The 23,663-nt window shown below is 34.2% G+C and overlaps 1 protein-coding gene across 1 annotated transcript in view; it reads left to right on the top strand.

The window, feature by feature from the left end:
• The first annotated feature begins 1,973 nt into the window (after positions 1-1,973).
• The window catches only part of LOC127840031 (transient receptor potential cation channel subfamily M member-like 2), a 33,236-nt gene continuing 11,546 nt past the window's right edge, over positions 1,974-23,663 (top strand). Inside the window, exons 1-10 of the mRNA XM_052368419.1 lie at positions 1,974-2,070; positions 3,060-3,279; positions 4,205-4,381; positions 4,655-4,783; positions 8,624-8,860; positions 11,333-11,507; positions 11,679-11,835; positions 12,048-12,226; positions 20,864-21,395; positions 22,474-22,486. Coding sequence (XP_052224379.1) covers positions 1,982-2,070; positions 3,060-3,279; positions 4,205-4,381; positions 4,655-4,783; positions 8,624-8,860; positions 11,333-11,507; positions 11,679-11,835; positions 12,048-12,226; positions 20,864-21,395; positions 22,474-22,486 — 1,908 coding nt within the window. The 5' untranslated portion in view covers positions 1,974-1,981. The remainder of the gene's footprint in view (positions 2,071-3,059; positions 3,280-4,204; positions 4,382-4,654; positions 4,784-8,623; positions 8,861-11,332; positions 11,508-11,678; positions 11,836-12,047; positions 12,227-20,863; positions 21,396-22,473; positions 22,487-23,663) is intronic.

Here is a 23,663-nt window from a genome sequence, read left to right as displayed (position 1 = left end):
TGTCAGAATATTTGTTCATAAATATCTCAGTGGGAGTTGAACTGGTCCACGTGTTATCAAATACTAGGTGAGTTTTTACCATAATGAAACTGCTGATAATATTTGTTCTAATGATAATTGGTCGAGTTCAAATACTTCGTGAAACATCGAGCGTGAGAGCTGATCAAAACAGTGAATTCTGGTCTCAGGTAAATGACCCTAAGCCTTTGGCCTTATTGGTAAATGATATTTCATTAATAATTGTTTAAACAACCAAAAAGATTCTTTATATTTTCATTACAAGAAACCATTTTTTTATTATATAAGAGACGTTCAGCGCATTCTTAGATACCTTTCGATTTAACATCCTTAAAGTAACATAATGGGACTTCTGTTTCAGTAGTACGTTCTTTAAAATGTAATATTAAATTAAAGTATTTTTTTACAATTGCACAAGTGCAACCATCACCCATCAGTCTTGCTATGATCAAAGCTACATCTGGATTCACTTACAACTTTAGTTATAATTACAGCAAATGTTTTAAGGCACATGATCAATGGCTTGAAATCTTTGAAATTCTTCTCAAATTTGAAACTTTCACAAATATCTGAAGTTCTGTGTCTGATTTAAGAAAAACACTTATTGCATGTGGGTGCGTGTGAGGGTCGGGAACGAACAGACTGCTTTGGTTTCACCCTGCAAAAAATGCCACGCATGCATTTTGCATGTTCCGAGATTTATCATTGTATGTAGTTACAAACTACGTAATGACGATCGATTTAAAGTTAGGTTTATGTTTCATCTTTTGTGTCCATTTTTCGTTCATGTTTGTCTGTCTACGGTATACATAGTGAATAATGATAATGTAGGCAATTGCATTGATTGCCATTAAGTTATAAACTCATAAGGTGTATATATCTGATAAGATTGCACTGTTGATTGAAAGTGTAACCGAAGGAGGATTATATCGTTGCGAGTCGTTTGAATTTGTTTTGGTTGCTCTAATAACGTTTTGTTTTACCGTATGCAAGGTGCAGGATCAACGTTTTTTTTAGAGGTTTACACACGGGCTAGGCAGAATGTAAACACACCGTAAAGAACTTTATTTCTAAACAAGAGTTCGTAATAAAATACATAGATTAAGCTTTGCATACATATAAACGATAGTTGGTGAGTACTGGCTTGACTTTGGATAGACTTTCAATACCCATTTTATGTTTGGTATTAGCTTACTTTTGTGATAAACTTAATTGTAAGAAAACAGGTCAATTTGTTCATTATATTATCAAGTTAAGTGGATTTAGGAATTGTGCTTATATGCGAAAACATACCAATCGTTGATTTAGAACTATACATCAATTGCGATTAAAAGCATTTTCGTAGGTGTCTTCTTCAATATGATCGTCAATCCATCTGTGATTTCGACCTTTAATAAATCGTTATACACTGTGTAATAATTCAGTTCAATTAAATGCAACCACTATGGGACCTTAATTCCACTGAGATTTGACAAACATTTGTTTACTTTTCCGTGTGTCAAGTGTTATATCAGCAACTTAAAGCAACAAATATAAAAACTATCGTTAACATGTATACCACTCGGTATTTTTATCACGCTGTTATTCTTTTTGGACTTAACATACAATCATTTACTCAGCTGGACAAAAGTTGTGTTATTCACAAATATAAGTATGTCGTTTTTTTTCTGTGTGGTAAATTTAAATATATATATATATATATATTGTGTATATCTTTGCAAATTACACGAAATTCATATTACCAAGGGGTTGTTTGGTTAGCAATTTCTACAAGGGTAATTTTCGTTTCGTATTGGTATCGAAAACTGAATCAACTTGAAGTTAGCATGTCGATTAGATTAACTTCCCCCGCTATATTAACATTTTACATATTAAAGTAAATGGATATTAACTGCTTATGCATATTGTGTTGGAAGGATTTGACCTCACATTTCAGTTTTATTGTTTTCAGAATCCGATCGCCATGGCTCTGATAACATATAATTTGTTGAAGGCTGTGGAACGACAAACAGACGACAAAGTGCTAAAGACTGAAATTCAGAAATACATTAAGTATGAATATATACTTCTGAAGACATATACAGCGCTTCTTTGTATATAAAGTATCTATAAAAAGATAATAGCATTTCTGAGTGAAAGGGAGTGGGAGAAGAGGAGGGGAAGGGGAGGGGGAGAGGGAGGGGAGGGGCAGGGGAGGGGCTGGGGGAAGGGGGAAGGGAGAGAGGGAGGGAGAGAGGCAGATATATATATATATATATATATATATATATATATATATATATATATATATATATATATATGTGTGTGTGTGTGTGTGTGCGTGCGTGTGTGTGTGTGTGTGCGTGCGTGCGTGCGTGCGTGCGTGTGTGTGTGTGTTTGTGTGAGTGCGTGCGTGCGTGCGTGCGTGCGTGCGTGCGTGCGTGCGTGTGTGTGTGTGTGTGTGCGTGCGTGCGTGCGTGCGTGAGTGAGTGAGTGTGTGTGTGTGTGTGTGTGTGTGTGTGTGTGTGTGGTGTGTGTGTGTGTGTGTGTGTGTGTGTGTGTGTGTGTGTGTGTGTGTGCGTGCGTGCGTGAGTGCGTGCGTGCGTGCGTGCGTGCGTGTGTGTGTTTGAATCCAATAACACATTTGTTTTTGGATGTTTCATGCGTAGCAAAATTTAAAAACAAATTGGCTCTATGCATTTAATGTACTTGGTTTTCGTTTTTGCAATCAACAGTGTAACATGTGGTCACAATAAATAAAACCCATAAATTGTGGGATAAGCAATATGTTTTATGACATTTGTTTATAATGCAATAATTAAGCATATATATGTTTTAATGCTTGTTTAACATTGTTGTTACTCCAGCTTGTTTAATTATAATGTTCGCAAGTGTTTATGTACGTTATAATTTCAAAATACATTATGTTGTCACAGCCAAGACTTCCAGTTAAAGGAAGGTTCGTTCTGTTATTAACTTGCGTATACATGGCACGTTAGTGATACTATCTCTTATTTAATACCAAACGGAATTTATGTTAATTGATGTGCATTTTCATTTAGAAAATCATCTGCTATGGCGACGGGTATTCTAAACGAATGTGCCCAGAGTGATGACACATACACGAATCAGATATTAACGCTAGAGATACAATTTTGGCAGATGACATGCATAGAATTGGCTATAAAATCGAAACACATGGAATTCCTTGACCAGCTAGCAGTCCGCAATCTGTTTGGAACTGTTTGGAATGGAAAACTCGAGGATACAACTACGTTGAAGGTAATCCATTTTATAAAAAACTTGTTTTTAATTATTAACGAAGTTAATGTATTTGTTCTTAAACCATAAAGCACATTTTTAAATAGCCCGTATATAGTTAAGGTAATTTCCTATTGCCATCTAAAAAATGCACTTACACCAATCGAGTGCATAAGAAAAATAGAGTTTTTACGTTCTGATTTTTAAAATTCTTTCCCAAAGATTATTAGTGCATAGTATTCACATACATGTTGCTTAAGAAATCATGTAATATGAAAAGTAGTTCAACTAATGCTAAGCGCGTTTATGTTTGCGATTGTGGTTAAAACTACATTTGTTAAAATATTTAATCATCATGTGACATTGATATTGTCGTGCATGTAAACATACCTTGTTAACAGAATCACAATAAAAAAAAAAAGTAAGTTTTCAAACATCACATCGCATACTACAAACAAACCAAATTTTCGGTAAATATGTATTTAAATTGGCCTCGGGCGATGCGTTTAAGTGTAATACCAATTAAAGACGCTTCACATATGTCCAAGTAAGATTTCTAGCGATATTTTTACACTTATCTGCCTGGAAAAGATCCTCTACGTGTATCATCCTTACTAGACGCAATATAAAAGAAGTTCAATAATTATGCTCCTAAACCTGTTTGGAAATACAAAGAAAAACGATGGCGTGATGTTTTCGATGAGATCAATACACATATAATATATACATACACATGAACAAAACATTTAAGAAATTAAATGTAGTAACATAATTAGCCACGACAGATATGTGAGTATGTATGAATTTCTTGTGTAAACTATGTTAATGTATTCGCTTATTGTATATGTTTATAAGAACAACCATTGCTTTATTAGCATCCGATATTGTTGCATCTGATTCTGAATTTATTATGATAATTAAATCTGTTTATGCTTTGCTATTTCAGTTTTTCTCTTGTTTAATGTGTCCAGCGTTATCGCTAAAACTATTGAATTACAAAACGGACAAAAGTACGACCCACGACAACCCAGGCGAACAACCAGCACCGAAAAAGATCTGTGCAAACCTTGGCAAGATCAAGGACTTCTTACAAGCTTCAAAAACAAAACTTGCGTATAATTTGGTATGCATATTTACACTATTACAAGTAGTTATACTTCATGCACTATTGTGGACTCACATTATCTAAACCTGCTTTCAATTATTAAGAATTGTTTAGTGCTGGTTATGGATAAGGCGATTTTTTTTGCAACGATAACTTATTACAAACATATGACCCTCTTTCATTTTCCATTATAAACTATACATGAACATAAATTTATAAAGACAATAATTTGTAATGGCAATAGACCTTGTGTCTATTATCAATTGTATCTAATACCTTGTTGATCAACAGATATCGTATGTGATGTTTCTGAGCCTTTTCGCGTACGTACTGCTGTTTGATCTCGCATCAACGATCTCGAACTTGGAATATGTATTGATGACATGGGTATTGGCTATACTGGGAGAAGAAATAAGACAGGTAAATAATAGAATAGAAAACACAAATACAATGGGTATGTGTAAAAAAAGAAAATACAAGTAGAATATTTGACAACCCCATTACTCGGTAATTTGTGTTGTGTGAGGTAATTTCCAACATGATAGTTTCGATACATAACATAAACCACCAGAGCGATAACCCGATTTGTTTCACTACAAATCTGCGAAGAATATGTTGTTTTGCTGCTCTATATTATACTTACATTATTTTCATTTCACAATTGTTTTTTCGCACGTCAATACACGAGAAATATACAATATGAAGGAGTGAAACTCCAGAAGCTGCATAATAGAAAACAATCGCCAAATGCCTAAACGTTGTTTTCAAAGCATAAGAAAAAACCGACGTTATGATTTATTTCAAAATAGTCTATATTTTATAGTATACGTTATATTTGAAAAATTTAGCCTTGATCTTGGGGAATTATGTACCGAATACAAAAGAACGTTTCAGTAAAACACGATAATAGAATACTGGAAACAAGTTTTTAATGAATGGTTAATTATCTCACATCGCATTAGTGCTTTTAAAACATTATGACTACTCATGGGACACAACATTCAAACACGTACGCATATAACTTGTTAATAGTTTAAGGCAAAGTAAACTGCTTTTTTTATCATAAACTGTGGGTGATTTGCAAGCATTGCTTATCCGCTTAGGCTTCTGCCTAGAATAAGGCTGCAGCAGAGACTATACCGCTTGGGTCGTGACTACATAGGCATGTGGTGTAACGCCGAGTTTTGTTTCTTCAATAGCTAAGTTTAGGATCTTACACTGCTCGAATGCTAAGAATGCAAGGTTTGGTTTATATGCCCAGTTGTGCTCGTTACATTTGGTCTGTTATGACAGAGTTTGGTTTCCTTCAACGGATACAGATCCCAAAAAGGCTTGGCATACAGACTTGTTGAAGATATAACACGTACTCGATAACAAAGTATTAAATGTATGTTGTGTAATGCAAACTCTAGTTACGACACCGCTCGGGTTTTGATCCGAGCATGGTTTGCTACATTGGCTTATGGTGTTACGCCGAGTTATGTTTTTGAAGATGCTGCTTCAGCATCTCGTCTAAGTAATCATACCATGAAACAAAAATTCACAATGGCGATTTACCTAGAAGACCGAAAGGGTCCGATTGAGTTAGCGCAATTTTTCCATTCGTCATACCTAACTTATTATCATTGAAATATAGGAAACAACAACAACAATTGGCAAATGCAGAAGAAAATGTTTATTAAAATATGTAACAATTGACAAATAAATATTCTTATCACAAGTGTTGATCTCTATGATACATCATAATAAAACATATTACCAGATTGCCATATATGTCATATGTTATGAGCCTTGTTCTGAGAAAACTGGGCATAATGCTTGTGTGTAAATTTTTGTCCCGAATTAACCTGTGCAGTTCGCACAGGCTGACTGAACAGGCTATTTTTTTAGATTTTTTTTGGAATAAAACATAATGGTGAGGCATAATTATGCGTAAAGTATCGTCCCGGATTAGCCTGTGCTGACTGCACAGGCTATTTTTGTAAATAAAACATGAGGGTTAGGCATAATTGTACGTAAGATATTGTCCCGGATTAGCCTGTGCAGTCCGCCAAGGCTGACTGTTCATTCTATTTGTTTTATTTTTATTTTACTAAAACATTCAGGGTAAGGCATAATTGTGCGTAAAAAATCGTTCCGGATTAGCCTTGCTGTCCGCACAGGCTGAATGCACAGGCTATTTTTTTATTTTAGTGTTTGACTAAAACATGAGGGTTAGGCATAATTGTGCGTCAATTGTCGTCCTGGATTAGCCTTTGCAGTCCGCACAGGCTGACTGCACAGGCTATTTTTCTTATTTTTTGTATTTTTTTAACTTAAACATGAGGGTTAGGCGTAATTGTGCGTCAACTGTCTTCCCGGATTTTTTTAAAACCTACTTTTGCGATGCTGCTTCAGCCCCAATTTGTTTTCGTACCCAATTGTTTTTTCGTACCTAATTTTTTTTTCCTACCAAAATTTTGTTTTTGGCAAAAAATTTTCGTACCCAAAATTTTCGTTTTAAAATTTTTTTCGTACTAAAAATTTTCTTTCCCACATACACAATTGTTGTGATGTAGATAAACTTAAATTGATGCTTTTATATCAATCCTCTTCAAAACATCGTCACACCAGTTCTTTCAGTACTTTGATTTCCAAATGCGTAGCCTATTCTTCTCGGCTGCTACGAATGCACGGTTTGTTATACATGCCCTGTTCTGCTCGTTACATATTGTCTGTTATGCTTAAGTTTGGTTTCCTACAAAGGTTAAAGATCCCATAAAGGCTATGTCATTGCATGCACGCGTGTTGAAGATATAATTTGTACTCGATAACAAAGTATTTGTTTCAAAGTTTTGATCCGCTGAAAGCTTATGGTGTTACGCCGAGTTATGTTTTTTCCAAGTGCGTAGGTTAGTATCCTACACTTCTCGGCTGCTACGAATCCAAGGTGTGTTATACATGCCCTGTTCTGCTCGTAACACATGGTCTGTTATGCTTAAGTTTGGTTTTATATAGCGGTTACAGATTTAAAAAAGCCATTACAGTCAAAAGCATGCACACTTGCTGAAGATCTAAATCGCATTGGGGTAGCAAAGTATTAAGTAAAATATGATGTCATAAGCTGGGGAAGGCCCACAGCTAAAATTATACAAATCGTGTTTTCCGTTGTGATCAAAACGCACGCTGTAGAGTAAACAACAAATGATAACAGTTTAATGGCTGCTTTATATTAATTATTTTATTTTATTGAAGATAAAACATGACTTACAAAGCACAAACCATAATAATAAATAAACTTCGATGCAATAGGGCAAGTATAAGTTGAATTTATTTGAGGTCTAATACTATTGAACTTTAATATAATCAACGACTTTGCTTTATAAATATCTATCCGTTTTTAAATAAATATATGTTTAACAACGTTTATCTCAAACAAAGAATTGATTTTTTTAATATAAACTACTATTATGTGTGAAATGAAATCCATCGGAATGGTTTTGCAGGTAAATCGTATCATAGACTTGTGCTTTACCTAGTTTAAATTATATTAATATCCAATAGACTTTTGATAAGTATTTTCTAATTCGCAGGAATCTCTAATCGGCAGGGGACCATTTATGTGCGTTAACCAGAAAGTTTACAATTTCGACCATGATATATCAACGTATTATACTTAATTATTTAGTCTCTTACATGTGCCAAAATATAAGGATTTCGTCCATTTAATATCGATGTTAAATTCAGCATAATCTACTACGTTTGCGTACATACGTCCAATATTTCTTCTTTTCATCACCTATAATTTTAACTGAATGAATTGCCAATTGAAATGACACATTTTTTTCTGAAAACCTACCGTGTGGGGCAGTTTCCCAATTAAGGTTTAAATCGAGCGTCTAGCGAGATTGGACAGATCATGCATATATGTATTGGTTTAAGTTGGGAATGCATCCAAAATCTACGTGTTGTCATTAAAATTGTTATGGAAAATTATGTAGAAATGGAGTTTCCATGAAACTATGTTTTATTATTTTTAATATATTGTTCTGTAAAATAATGCTTAGCTGCTTATTCGGCGCGTAAATGTAGCTCTCAAAATCTTAACTCTACGTATTAGGCATTGGTAGATCCATTCCCGATATTGATTTGATTCTTAATCCGTAGGGCTCGTGAGACAATATTACAACTATATCAAAAGTACAACCATATTTTCTATCAGAGACCTTATACAAGTGCTTATTCACCATATACACGTATTCATGTGTGATATGTTTCCAGATGGCTACGTCGAATGAGAAAAAAGAGTACTTCTCGAATGGATGGAATATCATTGATATGTGTACAATCGCCATGTTTTTTATCGGATTTGGACTGCGATTCAAACACTTTCAAGACGCGTTGGATTGGCCCAGAGTCGTGCTTGCTGTCGATTTTGTAGCATTCTTCTTCAGACTGATCCACATCTTCTCTGTTCAAAATGTCCTTGGTCCCAAACTTATTATGATTCAACAAATGGTACGTGATGTTATATGTATTAATTATATTATTGTATAATGTTTTAAATTAAGCCCTGTACGCCAGATATTATTACATCCATAATGTTACTGTAACAAGGTAACGGCTGCCTCAGTAACACGAGCGCTGGACAGTAAATCCGAATTTCTTCTTATAACCGAGTTCGAAGCAGCTCATCCCAGCTTCGTTTATGATACATTATTATGCCCCCCTTCGAAGAAGAGGGGGTATATTGCTTTGCACATGTCGGTCGGTCGGTCGGTCTGTCGGTCGGTCCGTCCACCAGGTGGTTTCCGGATGATAACTCAAAAACGCTTAGGGCTATGATCATGAAACTTCATAGGTACATTGATCATGACTTGCAGATGACCCCTATTGATTGTGAGGTCACTAGGTCAAAGGTCAAGGTCACGGTGACCCGAAATCGTAAAATGGTTTCCGGATGATAAGTCAAGAACGCATACGCCTAGGATCATGAAACTTCATGGGTAGATTGAGCATGACTTGCAGATGACCCCTATTGATTTTGAGGTCACTAAGTCAAAGGTCAAGCTCACGGTGACCCGAAATAGTAAAATGGTTTCCGGATGATAACTCAAGAACGCATACGCCAAGGATCATGAAACTTCATGGGTAGATTGATCATGACTTGCAGATGACCCCTATTGATTTTGAAGTCACTAAGTCAAAGGTCAAGGTCACGGTGACCCGAAATAGTAAAATGGTTTCCGGATGATGACTCAAGAACGCATATGCCAAGGATCATGAAACTTCATAGGTAGATTGATCATAACTCGCAGATGACCCCTATGGATTTTGAGGTCACAAGGTCAAAGGTCAAGGTCACGGTGACCGGAAATAGTAAATTGATTTTCGGATGATAACTTAAGAACGCTTTTGCCTAGGATCATGACACTTCATAGGTACATTGATCGTGACTCGCAGATGACCCCTATTGATTTTCAGGTCACTAGGTCAAAGGTCAAGGTCACAGTATTAAAAAAACGTATTCACACAATGGCTTCCACTACAACGGACAGCCCATATGGGGGGCATGCATATTTTTCAAACAGCCCTTGTTTACAGTATCTTTACATGAATTCATCACGTTATATGGCTTGGTTATATGTCGGTGAATGTAAACTAAGTCAGGAAAATTGTGAGAGACGTTCTATGGCATTATACAGCGAAAATCGAACAACCAAACGTTTAACATATTAATGAACATCAACGGATAAGTTCGTTAAAAAAAATAATCTACATAGCATGCGAGATGTTTTAGTTAGTCCAAATAAATAGTCTATCCAGTGAGATTCGTTAGCGTGTTTAAATGTTTCATAATAAATACCATGCCTTGTTAATATAAAAAGATCTTCAATCAGTAGCGACATGGTAATAGCGCAAAGCCACTAATATTTTCGTTGTGTAGTTCATGTCTAAAACCTGCCAATATATTTTTAATGCTCATATTAGAAAATCCTTTTAAAAAGTGGTTCATATTTTTTTATGGAAAATAAGTTTAAAGTCAGCAAGCAAAATGCATTATTTTGTCGATTAGAATACAGATACTGCGAGTGCAACTCAACTGAAAGGGTCAATTCATGAGAATGATTATTGTTCTTCTTGTATTGTTGTATGATTGCAGTTAACTGGACAAAATAATACAGCTAATAAATTATCATTAGAAAAAAAAATAGATATGACATTTACAATATTCAATAAATATAATATGTATGTTATGCATGTTGAGTTAATTTGGAAATAGAAATATATAATTACATAGGGCGGTTCTGCTATCGTTGTGGTTCAATCCCCTTTCTGGAAGCATGTGAGCTTGTTTGTCATCATACCGGACAGGGTACTCCGGCTCCCACCCCCTCAGAAGATCACGCTAGCATTTCAAATCGTTCATTAACAACTAAATAGCTTGACATTGCATATATACTTTCCATTGTTTGGGAGTCTTGAAATTTAATTAGGTGGTGCACATGTCGGTTCCACACATAAAGCAGCTTAAGGCGCGGACGAACCTCATAAACTTCGAAAAACACACATTCAAACAATTACAAAAATTTTCTTCTTATCCGTGACGTTCGATTTATATCACTTCAATGATATCTGAGCAATCACAGTGCTTGTCAAAATTATGTGTATGCCATTTTAAAAGTTAAGTCTCAGCATTCCCTGGAGCATATATAACTATAATAAATATCGTAAAAGTGTTCACGATATTATCGAACATCGGCGAACAGCATTAACAGCTTGTTGACTCTCGCATATTACCAATCTTTCATAACAAACAGTAAAAACATTCAATTGTTGTTAATCGCAAGTTTTTTCCATTGCTTTTTCGTTAACGTCAACCAATGTTTGCGAGGGTTTATATGAGATTTATATACGCATCTCTACGTTATCTTCACACTAGCAAGAGATATGTTGGATCACTTAACTTGTGTGTGTATTCTGTTCCAGTTAAAGGACCTGGTGTATTTCCTTGTTATTTTGGTGGTGTTTGTATTATCGTACGCGATTGCGTCGCACTCCATCCTCTTCCCTGATTCTCCATTTACTAGGGAAACATTTCTACAAATAATAAGAAAGCCTTACTGGCATCTTTATGGAGAACTGTTTCTAGAAGATACGGAAGGTATGTATGTGTCACCAAAACAAATCTTAATTTGTGTATAATTTGATTGTACAATGTATATTATAACTAATCATATCATGAACTTCCAAGCACCTACAGCCTACAGGTATGAATTTTTATCATGGAAATTGACCAGTAGAATCGATTTAGTAATTATCATTTTCCAAACAGGTTCTGCGGATTGCACAACGGATGTTAGGCTTTGGACAAACGGAATATATCCGCGTTGTCCAAGCAAAACTGGACAGATTGTGGTTCCAATCATGATGGCGATCTATATGCTTTTTACCAATATACTGCTTCTCAACCTTCTGATTGCTATGTTCAGGTATATAGCATATGTCGAAACACTTGATAGTTGTTGAAATTAATATTATATTCATGTTCTTCAATTATGCCTTTACAAAGAATAAAATACCTCTTTATTTAATAATACATACATACAATTTTACAGTTTTCGAAATGCTTTTATGTGGTATACGTGTTTGTTTGTGTTCAAGAGCAAGGACGTTAATTTTAAATGCCTTTTCAAATTTTTAGTCACACATTCGAGGCTATTCATAAGCGATCGGAATCGCTGTGGTGTTATCAGCGATACTTCATACTAAAGGAGTACGGAATGAGACCTGTTATATGTCCTCCTCTAAACATATGTTGGCACATATACGATCTTGTCCAACGCGTGTGCTGTCGACACTCGACTGTAGAAGATCCTCTTCGTAAGTAGCATGTCACATTATTTGATCGTAAAACTAAACGTTGATGTTGAATAATAAGGTCATATACATTGTATTATATGTTTAGCGTCCCGTTTAAATCTTGGAACTTGCAAATAAGTCAGGACAAATTTAGTCAGATAAACCTTCATCACCAATCTTAAAATGACCGTAGAAGTATGTGAACATTCACAAATATAAATACTAATTATCATATTTTAGTTTCTTAAAGAAATATTAAAATGAAATATAAACTGAAGCGCAATGTTTTTATCGTAATGGGTGTTGATAAATCATACAATATACATGTTATAATATTATATTATTATGTATAATCGTTTAATTAAACAATGATCTGATACGCATTTTAAAAGAGCAATACAATATTAATTATAAGGCAAAATATACAATTCACAATGATAAGATCTAGTAAGTTGTTGGCACTGGTAAAAGTCCATATTCTTATAAAAAATAAGAATGTCAATAACTAAAAAAAACAAACAAATAAAACACAAATTTTAGAGCCCAGAGTTTAAAACAATTTGTGTTTTAATTGAGTCGCTTTTGCGGAGTTTGTAAATGCGTTGTTTAAGGCATTACGTTTACACTATCCATCTTCATTCTCTATATGGTGAAACATATGTTAAGTTTGTTAAAAAAACATTACACGCCCGTGAACGCTAAACATAACATCAAATTGGTAACTGTTGTCCTTTAAAATGCCACTGCATATCTTACTTCCACATATTACACGTTTCTTTACAGTCAAACGTGAATGAAACTTAATGAAGAATATTATACCACGTTACGCCGCTTGTTTCCCATCGACATTATTTTAGTTTTAGTTTATTTCAAATAATACCCAGAAGGCCAAAAGTGGACACATTGATAGCGGACTTGCGATGTTAACAGGCAATACAATAAAAAACAATTGTAAATTAAAGACGTTTTAATATAAACATGTTAAATGTTTTACTGTTTAAAATATTATGTACGAAAATAAAAAATGAAGAAATGAACATAATAGTAAATTGTACCTAAGATATTAGTTGTTTTTTTGTGGCAGAAAGTCACATTAAGAAGGGCCATTTATGATACATATCTTGTTGTATGTTAATCTATTCTAACAATAATATTTTCATCAACTTATTAATACATCTTTTCATAGAATACCTATTCGGATCAATTTGGTGTCTGAAGGCAAAACTATGAGATATTTTACAATAAAATAACACAATAATTGAAAGTATTTTAAGAAATGACAGCGTACAATGTGTAATAGTGTAATCGTAACAGTATATTTCAGACTGCTTATTCGAAACAAAACAATAAACAGTCTTAAGACTCACACTAAATTACGAATCATAAAATAAAATTTAAAAACAACCACAAACTATGGTTTTTAATATATAAATATATATTGATAGACAAAAGCGTGTAATAAATAACCCACTATAACACGCCAATAAATTTAGAAAACAGTGGACAAATATATATTACAATTTGTTAATTTAGCAACAATATATTCATTTTACATACCTACAGAGGTCATCACAGACAACCTTTTTCAATGTATCGAAATCCTGAATGTTCGACAAAAATAAGGTATCTATCGTAAAGCAACGAATTAATGTGTGCAGTATCTAACAAACACAAATCGAACTTAATTGACGATATATAAGCATCATGTGATCAAACCAAAAACAGATAAATGTAACAAACTAGTTTTATTACCATGTTTTTTTCTGGTGTCTTTCGCTCGATGAATGTACGTATGTTTTCTGTTTGTCGTACATTAGATTGTAATGCAACCACCGAAATGCCGTTTAAAATTAACATTTATTAATAATACGAAACTCATGTTTAAATAAAGACATTGCAATGTCTTTAATCTAATTGAATTTAAATGCGTCTAGTACAACAGCAAGTATTAATATTCAACCTGTGTAAAGACGTACGTAATTGTGATCAGCTAAATCAAAATATGTTTGTATGACCTTTATTAAGGTATGGTTGAAACTATAAAAACGCGACGTTTTTTCTTAAAAATGCCTTAATAGAGTGTTGAATCACCTTTTTAATATTCTGGATACATGTGTTCCTCAAAATCTGCAAAAATAGTATACAACATATTCTAATTACTAACATATTGAAAGAGCCAATAATATTAAAACCCCAGATTACCTTATAGATCTCTTAATACTGTGCACCAAGAATTGTTGTTTTGACACTATATTATATAGGTAAATATGGTCAAAAATACTTGTTGATCAAGTGTTTATCTGATGGGGTTTTTTAAGTTTTTTTCTATTAATGTATTATAATATATATTTTTGACTTATCGGGGCTCAATAGCTGGCAGAGTAATAACAACCGTTTATATTGACACCCTGGAAGCTTCACTATTGACAAGAAATATGTTCAATGGATAAGCCGTTAATAACATCCCCACTTACACAGAAATCAATACTAGTCTGCAATAAGTATGGGCGGAGCAAAACAAAAATTTAAAGTCCTCAATAATTATTGTGGGAGCCTAACTAAGGTGAATAGTCTGCGCTAAGTTTGGGCGGAGCCTAACTAAGGTTTAAAGTCCTAAATTATTATTTAAGGAGCCTTACTAGGGTAATAAGTTAACAATAGTTAATTACAGAGCCTTACTTAGGTTAATTGTCTGCAATAATAATAGGACGGAACGTTACTAAGTTTGTGACGTAGCGGATTGTCAATGCACCTAATATGTCTTATAGGAACACACAAGTCTCTGAATGATAAACACACAATAAGTCTCTGAATGGTTTCTAACTATTTATTTTATTTTCTATTCAAATATTCTTTAATTACAATTCTAGGTGTCAAGTCAAAATTCTCTCAAATCAACCCGCAGAATATCTTATTCTGACCAAACATCTACATTTTGTCTACAGATTAATTTACATAAAATTCCCTTACAATTTCGATTGATCATCAGTGTCCATTTCTTCACGTGCTTGTTGTCGATTGGTTGAGTTCTAAATGTATTGAATTACTGACACCCTGGATTAACAAAATTATTCAGGTATTTACACACTTATCGAACAATCATTCTAGATGTGATATGAATTTGTAATGTACTCTTATAATTCAAAAAAATCATGTTTCCCATCGCACATTTTATATGATCAATGCAACCAGGCAAACAAGATGATGCATGTTTGTTCGATTAATGTTAATAAAGTCGGCCTATTTCAATAGTTATATAAGATAATATCACTTGAATGGCTTGTTAAATATTCAGTCTCCAAATTTTGATTTCTCATGCACGGATATTTCGTGTTCCTACTTGCTAACAATAAACCTTCAAACATTCTGGACCAGTTTGTACTTGTAAATTTCTATCATATCATTTATATTATCTGTATTATTAATATTATCTGTAATTAAATTGCTATATAACATAATATGCATTGTATAAGAATAAAAAATATGCATACGCTGTTACGTTACAAGTTTATTAGTATGCAATAAATACAGAAGGAGACTTACTAAACTTAACAGTCTGCAATACTTATGGACGGAGCTTAACAAAGATAAATAGTCTGCAATACGTATGAACAGAGTCTAACTAAGGTTAATAGTCTGCAATAATTATGGACGGAACCAACCTGTGGATTTGGGAACTGTTCTTTAGAATAACTGTTAATTTTAATGTTACGTGCTCCTACTTTATCACGCATTCAGAAAACTTGCATAATACTAACAGCCGTTTAATTGTCATAGGTAAAGGTCGTTGGTCAACAACCCTTTAAACAGGTTGAACCCACGATGCTTTACATTCTAAACGTATTACCCAAGCTATAATCTATCTTTATTTGTCGCAATTCGTTTGATGTGTCCCCCTGTATTGTGTATTTGTCTTGAATACAAGACTATGCGCGGTAACACTAATTTATGCCCTGATACTATTATCGAGTTTGGTTATTTCTTTTTGTATTGCAACGAAATCTGTTAAAAGTGTTATGCGTACAACGGTTTACTATAATGGTTACATATACGTATGCTAGCAATAAAAGAAAAGTGGGGACAGCGGTCTAGTGGTGGCATGCTGGTCTTGGGATCGAGACGTCCCTAGTTCGAATCCCACTCGGGCACTGGATTTTTCTGAGCAAAAAATTAATTCCACGCTTGCTCCTCTTCACCCAGGTGTATTAATGGGTACCTATGAGGGAAATAAGTCCATCTGCCGTGGCTGCCTGGTGCGCCATATGTAAACGGACGACTTAAATCCCAGTGATCGGGGGGTTAATGTCGAAGTCGGCTGAAGATGTATATCGAAGTAGACTATAAACCGCAACTTTAACAGAAAAAGAAGTCAGCAATGCCGAAAAATGTTTTAAGTTACGACATAATATTATATTTTGGATTATTCTGCAATAATTATCGGTGCAACATTATCGTTTAAAATACTCTTAGTAAATCTGGGAAATAGTACAGCAACATACAAGTACTTAAACACTCACAATCAATACAAAAACAAAATTTAATTTCTCGTAAATGGTTTCAAATCAAAAATAAAAATAAAACTATTTTTTTTTTACCTTTTCTTGTAACCATGTTTCATCCACTGCTATACGGATTGAAAATGAATAGTATTATAAAGAATGCGTCTAAATTGTAATTTAATTCTTAGGCAAACACACTTTTAAACGAGGGCAGGTCGACACGACTCTAAGTATTTAAAAAAAAATACGGAATATAGTTAGGGCCATCGTGGTTACACATTAAAATTCAGAAGGCGAGAATACGATGACGACAGTGCGACAACGCGATAGTACGATGGCGACAACCGATAGTCATATTGTACTGTCGCCATCGTATTGTCGCACTCTCGTCATCGTATTCTCGCAATCACGTCATCGTATTCTCGCACTCTCGACATCGTATTCTTGCGCTATCGTCATCGTATATTCACACCCTCGCATTCTCGTCATCGTATTATCGCACTCTCGTCATCGTATTATCGCACTCTCGCCATCGTACTCTCGCGTTCTCGCATTCTCGCCCTCTGGAGTAAACAAATTAAATTCCGCCTTGCAGTGCATCGATGTATTAATTGTCGTGATAAATTATATCGGCTTTTATGCATACAATTAAGTTATTTTCCAGATTGTTTTATTTTCTGTCGACTGCGTGTATACATGCATAAACATTCATGAACATGGTGAAATTATGAGATAGTTCTAAATATGTAAACACACACACACATAAATCCGTGCGCATAAATATATTTAAAACATCTAAATGTGAGTTGTTTTATAAGGCTACATCATACAAATTGATTATTGAAAACTTACCTAACCCTGCTCATCACAGATTTAAGTTTTGAGAAAAATACAGTTCTACACACTGAGCGCAGTCCTGGTAAAATATTTCGTATATGTACAATAATCCACGTTTTCTTGTTTGTGGGTTGAAGTGTGAAGTCTGAGTTTAAATTTGAACATACGTTATACCATAGAAAATTACAATAATGAACGATATCGTAACAAAACAAACAATAACTACAGTCTAAACATATGCAAAGATACCTATTCATCAAGAACTACTTGTTATAAAAATTGAGGCCGGCATAGCAAACAAGCATACACCGGTACTTTATTAATGCTTTAATGAGGAGCAGCATGTGCTTTGTTAAAACTAATTGAATTGGAATTGTCATCCACATGAATTCTAGACTTGTTCAGAACTTCCACTAACCGCAGTGCACGGTATATTCACAGATGAATTCTAGGAGTGGTGTGCCACTAAACATCACACAAATTGTTTAAATTAAATTTAACTGATCTGGCTTTAAAGTCCTTTTTGAAATGGACACAACCGATGCTTCAAGATTAATGCATTTTCATCCCCAACACTCGGCAGATCAATATCTTAAAACGTACATCCTGTCAGTTTAAACCATCCACAAAATGGTATTAAATTGCAAAACACAATAATTCACTGTTTAGCACCCTATGGGTGCTATAGAGATAACTTTCTATAAATAACACAAACAGCTCCATTTTTAGACGTGCTTAAACTACAGCAAATATTTATTATTTGCAATCGCAAATAAATTAATATGTCGTCGTAATATAGATTCCTATTACACTACGAATTTAATTTCGTGAAGGAAATTCGATTTACAAAACAATTCATATCACCGGAACATATTATATTACACACAAGAATGATCTATGACATTTTTTGAGAAAAAAACAGCGAGCAAGATTGAACTCACGAATAAGATAGTTATAGAGACAGTGCTGTTAAACTCCACTTTTGATTTTGATTTTAATGACGTTTTACCCAATGAGCGCTCTTTGGTGTTATACCTGACTCTTACTGAAACTTCACTACAGTGCGTTTGATGTTTTGTATAAGCGATTATAACATAGATGTGGGCTACAGTGGTACAACATCTTGATCCATGTTTCACTCTCTTGGATTTGTCTATAGAGTTAATATTGTTAAATGCATGTGTAATATTATACTAATTCTCAGTTGTGAAAAAGAACAAAAACTTGTGTACACTATACTATAAATTGATTTCACCCGTGCGATTGCCCTTCAGTTTATTAAGTAGGCATTTAAAACTTTGAGAGCTTAACAAAAGCGCAACAAAGACAAAATTTCAAAACCACTTCCAAGATATTGACGGACATGTTAGGCTCCAGGCACGAACACTCTGGAAACCAGCAACGGTTATTTAAATTCACAACGATAAGTCTTAGATAATAAAATCACCTTCTGGTCAAGTATACACTATTATTTATTAACTGTTTAAAGCATGTAAAATAACGCATTTTTGGTATTAAAGAAATGCTGAGCAAATTAGGTTTAATTGCACACAAAACAGTTTATAGCTTAAACGTGTATTATTTAACACATTTCAGTAGTTTACATGTCTATGTTAACCGCAAAACAAACAATCGAGCGTGTACAATAGCAAAGTGTGAAACTACGTTAATCAAACTAAGCCTACAGTGACTTACGGAATCCGGATAGTGCAATCTATAATTTCGAACTTCTTTCATCAAAGGCGACACACGACACACGACGCAATATATGATATTTTGCGCGACACAGGAAGCGACAAACGATATTTTGCGCGATACGTCAAGCGACGCGCGAGAATGTACCACGAAATATCTTCCTTGTGTAGGTAGCCCAAAAGGCGATATATCATGGTAAATTTTGCGTGTCACTTCGTGTATCGCGCAAAATATTGTGTGCCGCTTCGTGTATCGCGCAAATTATCGTGTGTCGCTTTGAGTATCGCGCAAAGTATCGTGTTTCGCATTCAAAGGGCGACACACGAAACACGAAGCGACACACGATATTTTGCACGACACGAAGCGATACACGATATTTTATAATTCAAATATCGCTCATATTATCCTAATTGTAGACCACGACACGCGACACTTGAAGCGATACACGATATTTAGCGCGACACACGAAGCGTCACACGATATTTCGCGCGATACACGAAGCGACACGCGATATTTGTACTGTTCAAATATCGATGTAATCATATCGCCTGTCGACTCTCGCGTTTTTTAAACGCTGTTACAGTACTTTTTAACCATTTATTCTCAATTTGTCTCCCCTGATTTTTTGAAAACGCGAGAGTCGACAGGCGATATTTTTAAATAGCGATATTTGAACAGTAAAAATACAAAAAAGAAAAATTCGCAAATAACATCTTTTCACGTAGTACATGTAAAGATAATTGGTATATCGGGACGTTCCCGTTACACTACCACGCTGTTCAGAGGCGTGACTAGCAAATATGGTTTATTTCTTGTTTATTGCAATTTTGACCGACATATGATCATTATTATAACGAAATATTAATGCGTGTTCAAATGGCTATATGCAAAGAAATTATGCATGTGGACGCCCGTACTATCTCTAGCCCGCATTTAGACTCACGGGAACTATGTTTCCCAGTCAACCATTAGATGTCCAGCTGTGTAAGAAAATATATATGCCATCTAGATCGTGTACTGTTAGTCTAGTCACATAATTTGGTAAGAGTGGTTTAGTAAATGCGTTTCTTTTTGCTTAAATATACTTCAAATTACATCATTTATTATAAGTCGAACAAACTGCGCCACTATATTCTCATTTAAAATTGAATTACGTTTTAAGAGAGTTCGATTTTATTATTTGAATTTACACGAACTGCGTTTGTATATACCGCAGGACGTCTTTACTTGAATTATTTTTTTCGTTTATCTGATTAACTTGTACAAACACAAATGTAGTGATATTTATCTACAATGTCGTTTGAATTACACACTAAACAATACCGTTTGTGCCATGGTGTATTCTTTCTTTACTACATATCGATGTATACGTAATAGGTGAGCCGACAAACGGTATCAACAAACATACTAAAGAGGTTGGTTTAATACCAAGATAACTTGCATATTATATCATGTGCTAAAATTGCCTTTGTAAATCTTATACAGAGTTGCCCACGTTAGACCATTTTCGATGTCACATTTCCTTTAATTATATTAGGTGCTCGTTATTTTTTAAACGTGATCTGGTCATTCGATAAATGCATTTATAATTATTTAATAATTAAACATATATGTTGATTATTTTCAGGATTTGATAACGACGAAAAACGCTCAAACAGTGCTAGAACAGATGCTAAAGAGTCAACAATTATTGAGATAAATTACGGCATGCTTCAAGCTCATTTACCTGATCTGCAAAAGAGGGTCAGAACTCTTGTATGCAAGGTGTATGGTGATGTGGACACGATCGTTGAGAAGACTTATAGCGATGACGACGATCCTCATTTTGGACTTCGGATAATACAAATGGCTAACACGTTGCAATCGCTATGGAAAGTGGTATTTCCATTTAGCAATACATCTTCCACCTTTCGCCTAGTAAAATACTTGGAAGAAAAAAGCGAAATAAGCTTTTACTGGAAGCACCTCGCAGATAGTCATACAAAGGAGACAATGAATACAATTCAACAACAGATATGTGACCTTGAAACAAGAATAGATGTTTTGTATAATTTACCTCTTCACTTGTTACAAAGAAATTCATTCGATAAATACATTGAGTCTGAAAATAAAACCCAATCTGAACGAACCGAAACGATGATAAAGACAATAAAACGCAGGTAAGGGGAATTTAGTTAAAAACTGAATATTAATGTAATGAAATATGAATAGTATACGAATGTACTTTCAAAATTCCATTTGCGTCTTCCTAAAAAACACGACATAGATGACAAATATAAAAGGTTAATGTAAAATGAACGAAAATAAAGATTAAAATATGCGACGATTCTAATGTGTAATAAACTTTCGTGATAACACAGTTATTTGTATCACTAGGCCTTAAGTGACACGTATACAAAAAAACGCAGCACACAATCGATGTGTCGTATACATGCATCTGTAAAAAAAAGTGGCAATTCACTATCCGTGTACACATTTTTAATTACATGATTTTTACCATACAACCGAAACTCAGTTTAATGTTTAAAGAGGACTTGTTGAAAGGTTGTGGCAATTTTGAAATTTGGCATTACATGCTTTTCATTAATAGATTAACATTAGGGGCGTAAGACCACGTTATTAATTATTAATTAAAATGAGTAAAACACCGGATTCAAAAAACTGTCATTTGAATAATGAGGAAATAGCATTAACCTTTCGGCCTGAAGGGATTTCGTACTGACTAATGCAATATGCACTTTACCTATGCAATCCAATGTGTTGTTAAATTAAACGAGCTAATTAAAACGGTTCGCGTTACCAAGTAGTTTATAACTATTTTAATTTGAGATTTGGATTATAAGAGCATATAAACGTGTTATCAGATAGTATCTACGTCGTTTGTATTCTGGTGCTTCCTGGTGCAGATAAATAAATATATATATATATTTATTTATTTATTTATTTATATTTATAAATATATATATATATTAGTCGTAGACAAAATTTAGAAAAGTTGGATCTTTGTCGGTTCGTCTATCTGTGAAGAGGTTCCTTTAAAACTCTTCTTACGATGTTGTTGTGTGTTTTTTCTGATAGAAGTTCTTCTGAAACTTTATAATTGTGTTATATATATATATAGTTCATCGGTGTTATTGAATAACATTTAAATTAATTTTAAATTACCAAGTGCATTTGAATAATATAACGTGTGTTATCAATAGTCAAACTATAAATATGTTCTTTTTATTATTTCAGACTCAATTGTCTGGTAAGTTGTACGATCGTTCTACTTAAAAATTGCATATATGTTATTGTTTTAGCATAACAATTACAAACATCATACTAACCAGCAGTGCCATCATCGTCATCTCTTCATGGGATCTTGTTAGTCCGATCATCATCAATTTACGATCATTTCAGGATATTTTTTTTACATCATCTTTTTCTTTATATCATCACTTACATCACTCTCATCATATTTACAATCATCACCGTCGTCATTAGTGTTACCACTACCGTTATCAACACCAGCACCATCATCGGATAGTTTTCGTCAAATGATCATAAACCAATACTGGATTGGTCGTTTTCATCCTCTTGGTCATCGTAGTAAACTTCAAAAACATCATTATCATCATCATAATGAGCATCATCACCTTTATCATCGATATCATCATAATCGCCTCACAGTCGTAAATGTCCGTCAAAAGTAAGACTCACCCTGAAAATGTTTCCTAAACCAATTAAAATTTACCATAGTTTTGGAAGGTGCAGATAGAAATATTATTGGATTTTGACGATTGTCAAGTGTCTATCTAGCTTAAGTGGTATGCAATATCCTACACAGGGCTTATCATCAAAAAAAGCTCCTCACCTAGGCGACCCGGGTTCAATGTCCTTCCAGCAAGTGAGTTTGATTGGTGGTCACCATTCCGGACAAACCGGAGACTCCGGGATATCCTGCTACCCCCACAATAGTAGACCGCACCAAAATTGAAAATCTCTCAGTTACAAACAGATAGCTAGAAATTACAGCTATTATTCAAAATTCGTCCCAACATTCATGAGTCTAGAAATTTAATTAGGTAGGCATACTGAAACAATCTCCGAGTCCACACATAATGCATTCTAATGCGCTGCGGGACCTCAAACACTTCAAAATACTCACACATTATTAGCTCATTGACTCTCACGTAGGTGGTCCGTGTTCAATCACCGTTCCCGGTTCAAGGTTTGTTGTAAAAATTTCGTAAATATGAACTATGATAATGATGCATATTCCAAAATGAATGTCTCGAATACCGCTGAAAGATGCAGTACAGTGTACTAAGCTATATTGAAATAACCAAATACCAAGATGTGACTATAAACACAATCAATTAAGTAAAACGTCATTTAACAGTTTTAAACCATATTGAGAATTAAAACTAAACGACGTAACCATC

The sequence above is a fragment of the Dreissena polymorpha genome, chromosome 7, assembly GCF_020536995.1.
Source record: "Dreissena polymorpha isolate Duluth1 chromosome 7, UMN_Dpol_1.0, whole genome shotgun sequence".
Taxonomy (NCBI): Eukaryota; Metazoa; Mollusca; class Bivalvia; order Myida; family Dreissenidae; genus Dreissena; species Dreissena polymorpha.
Note: the sequence above shows the minus strand (reverse complement) of the source record. Positions and strands in the feature narration are given on the sequence as shown.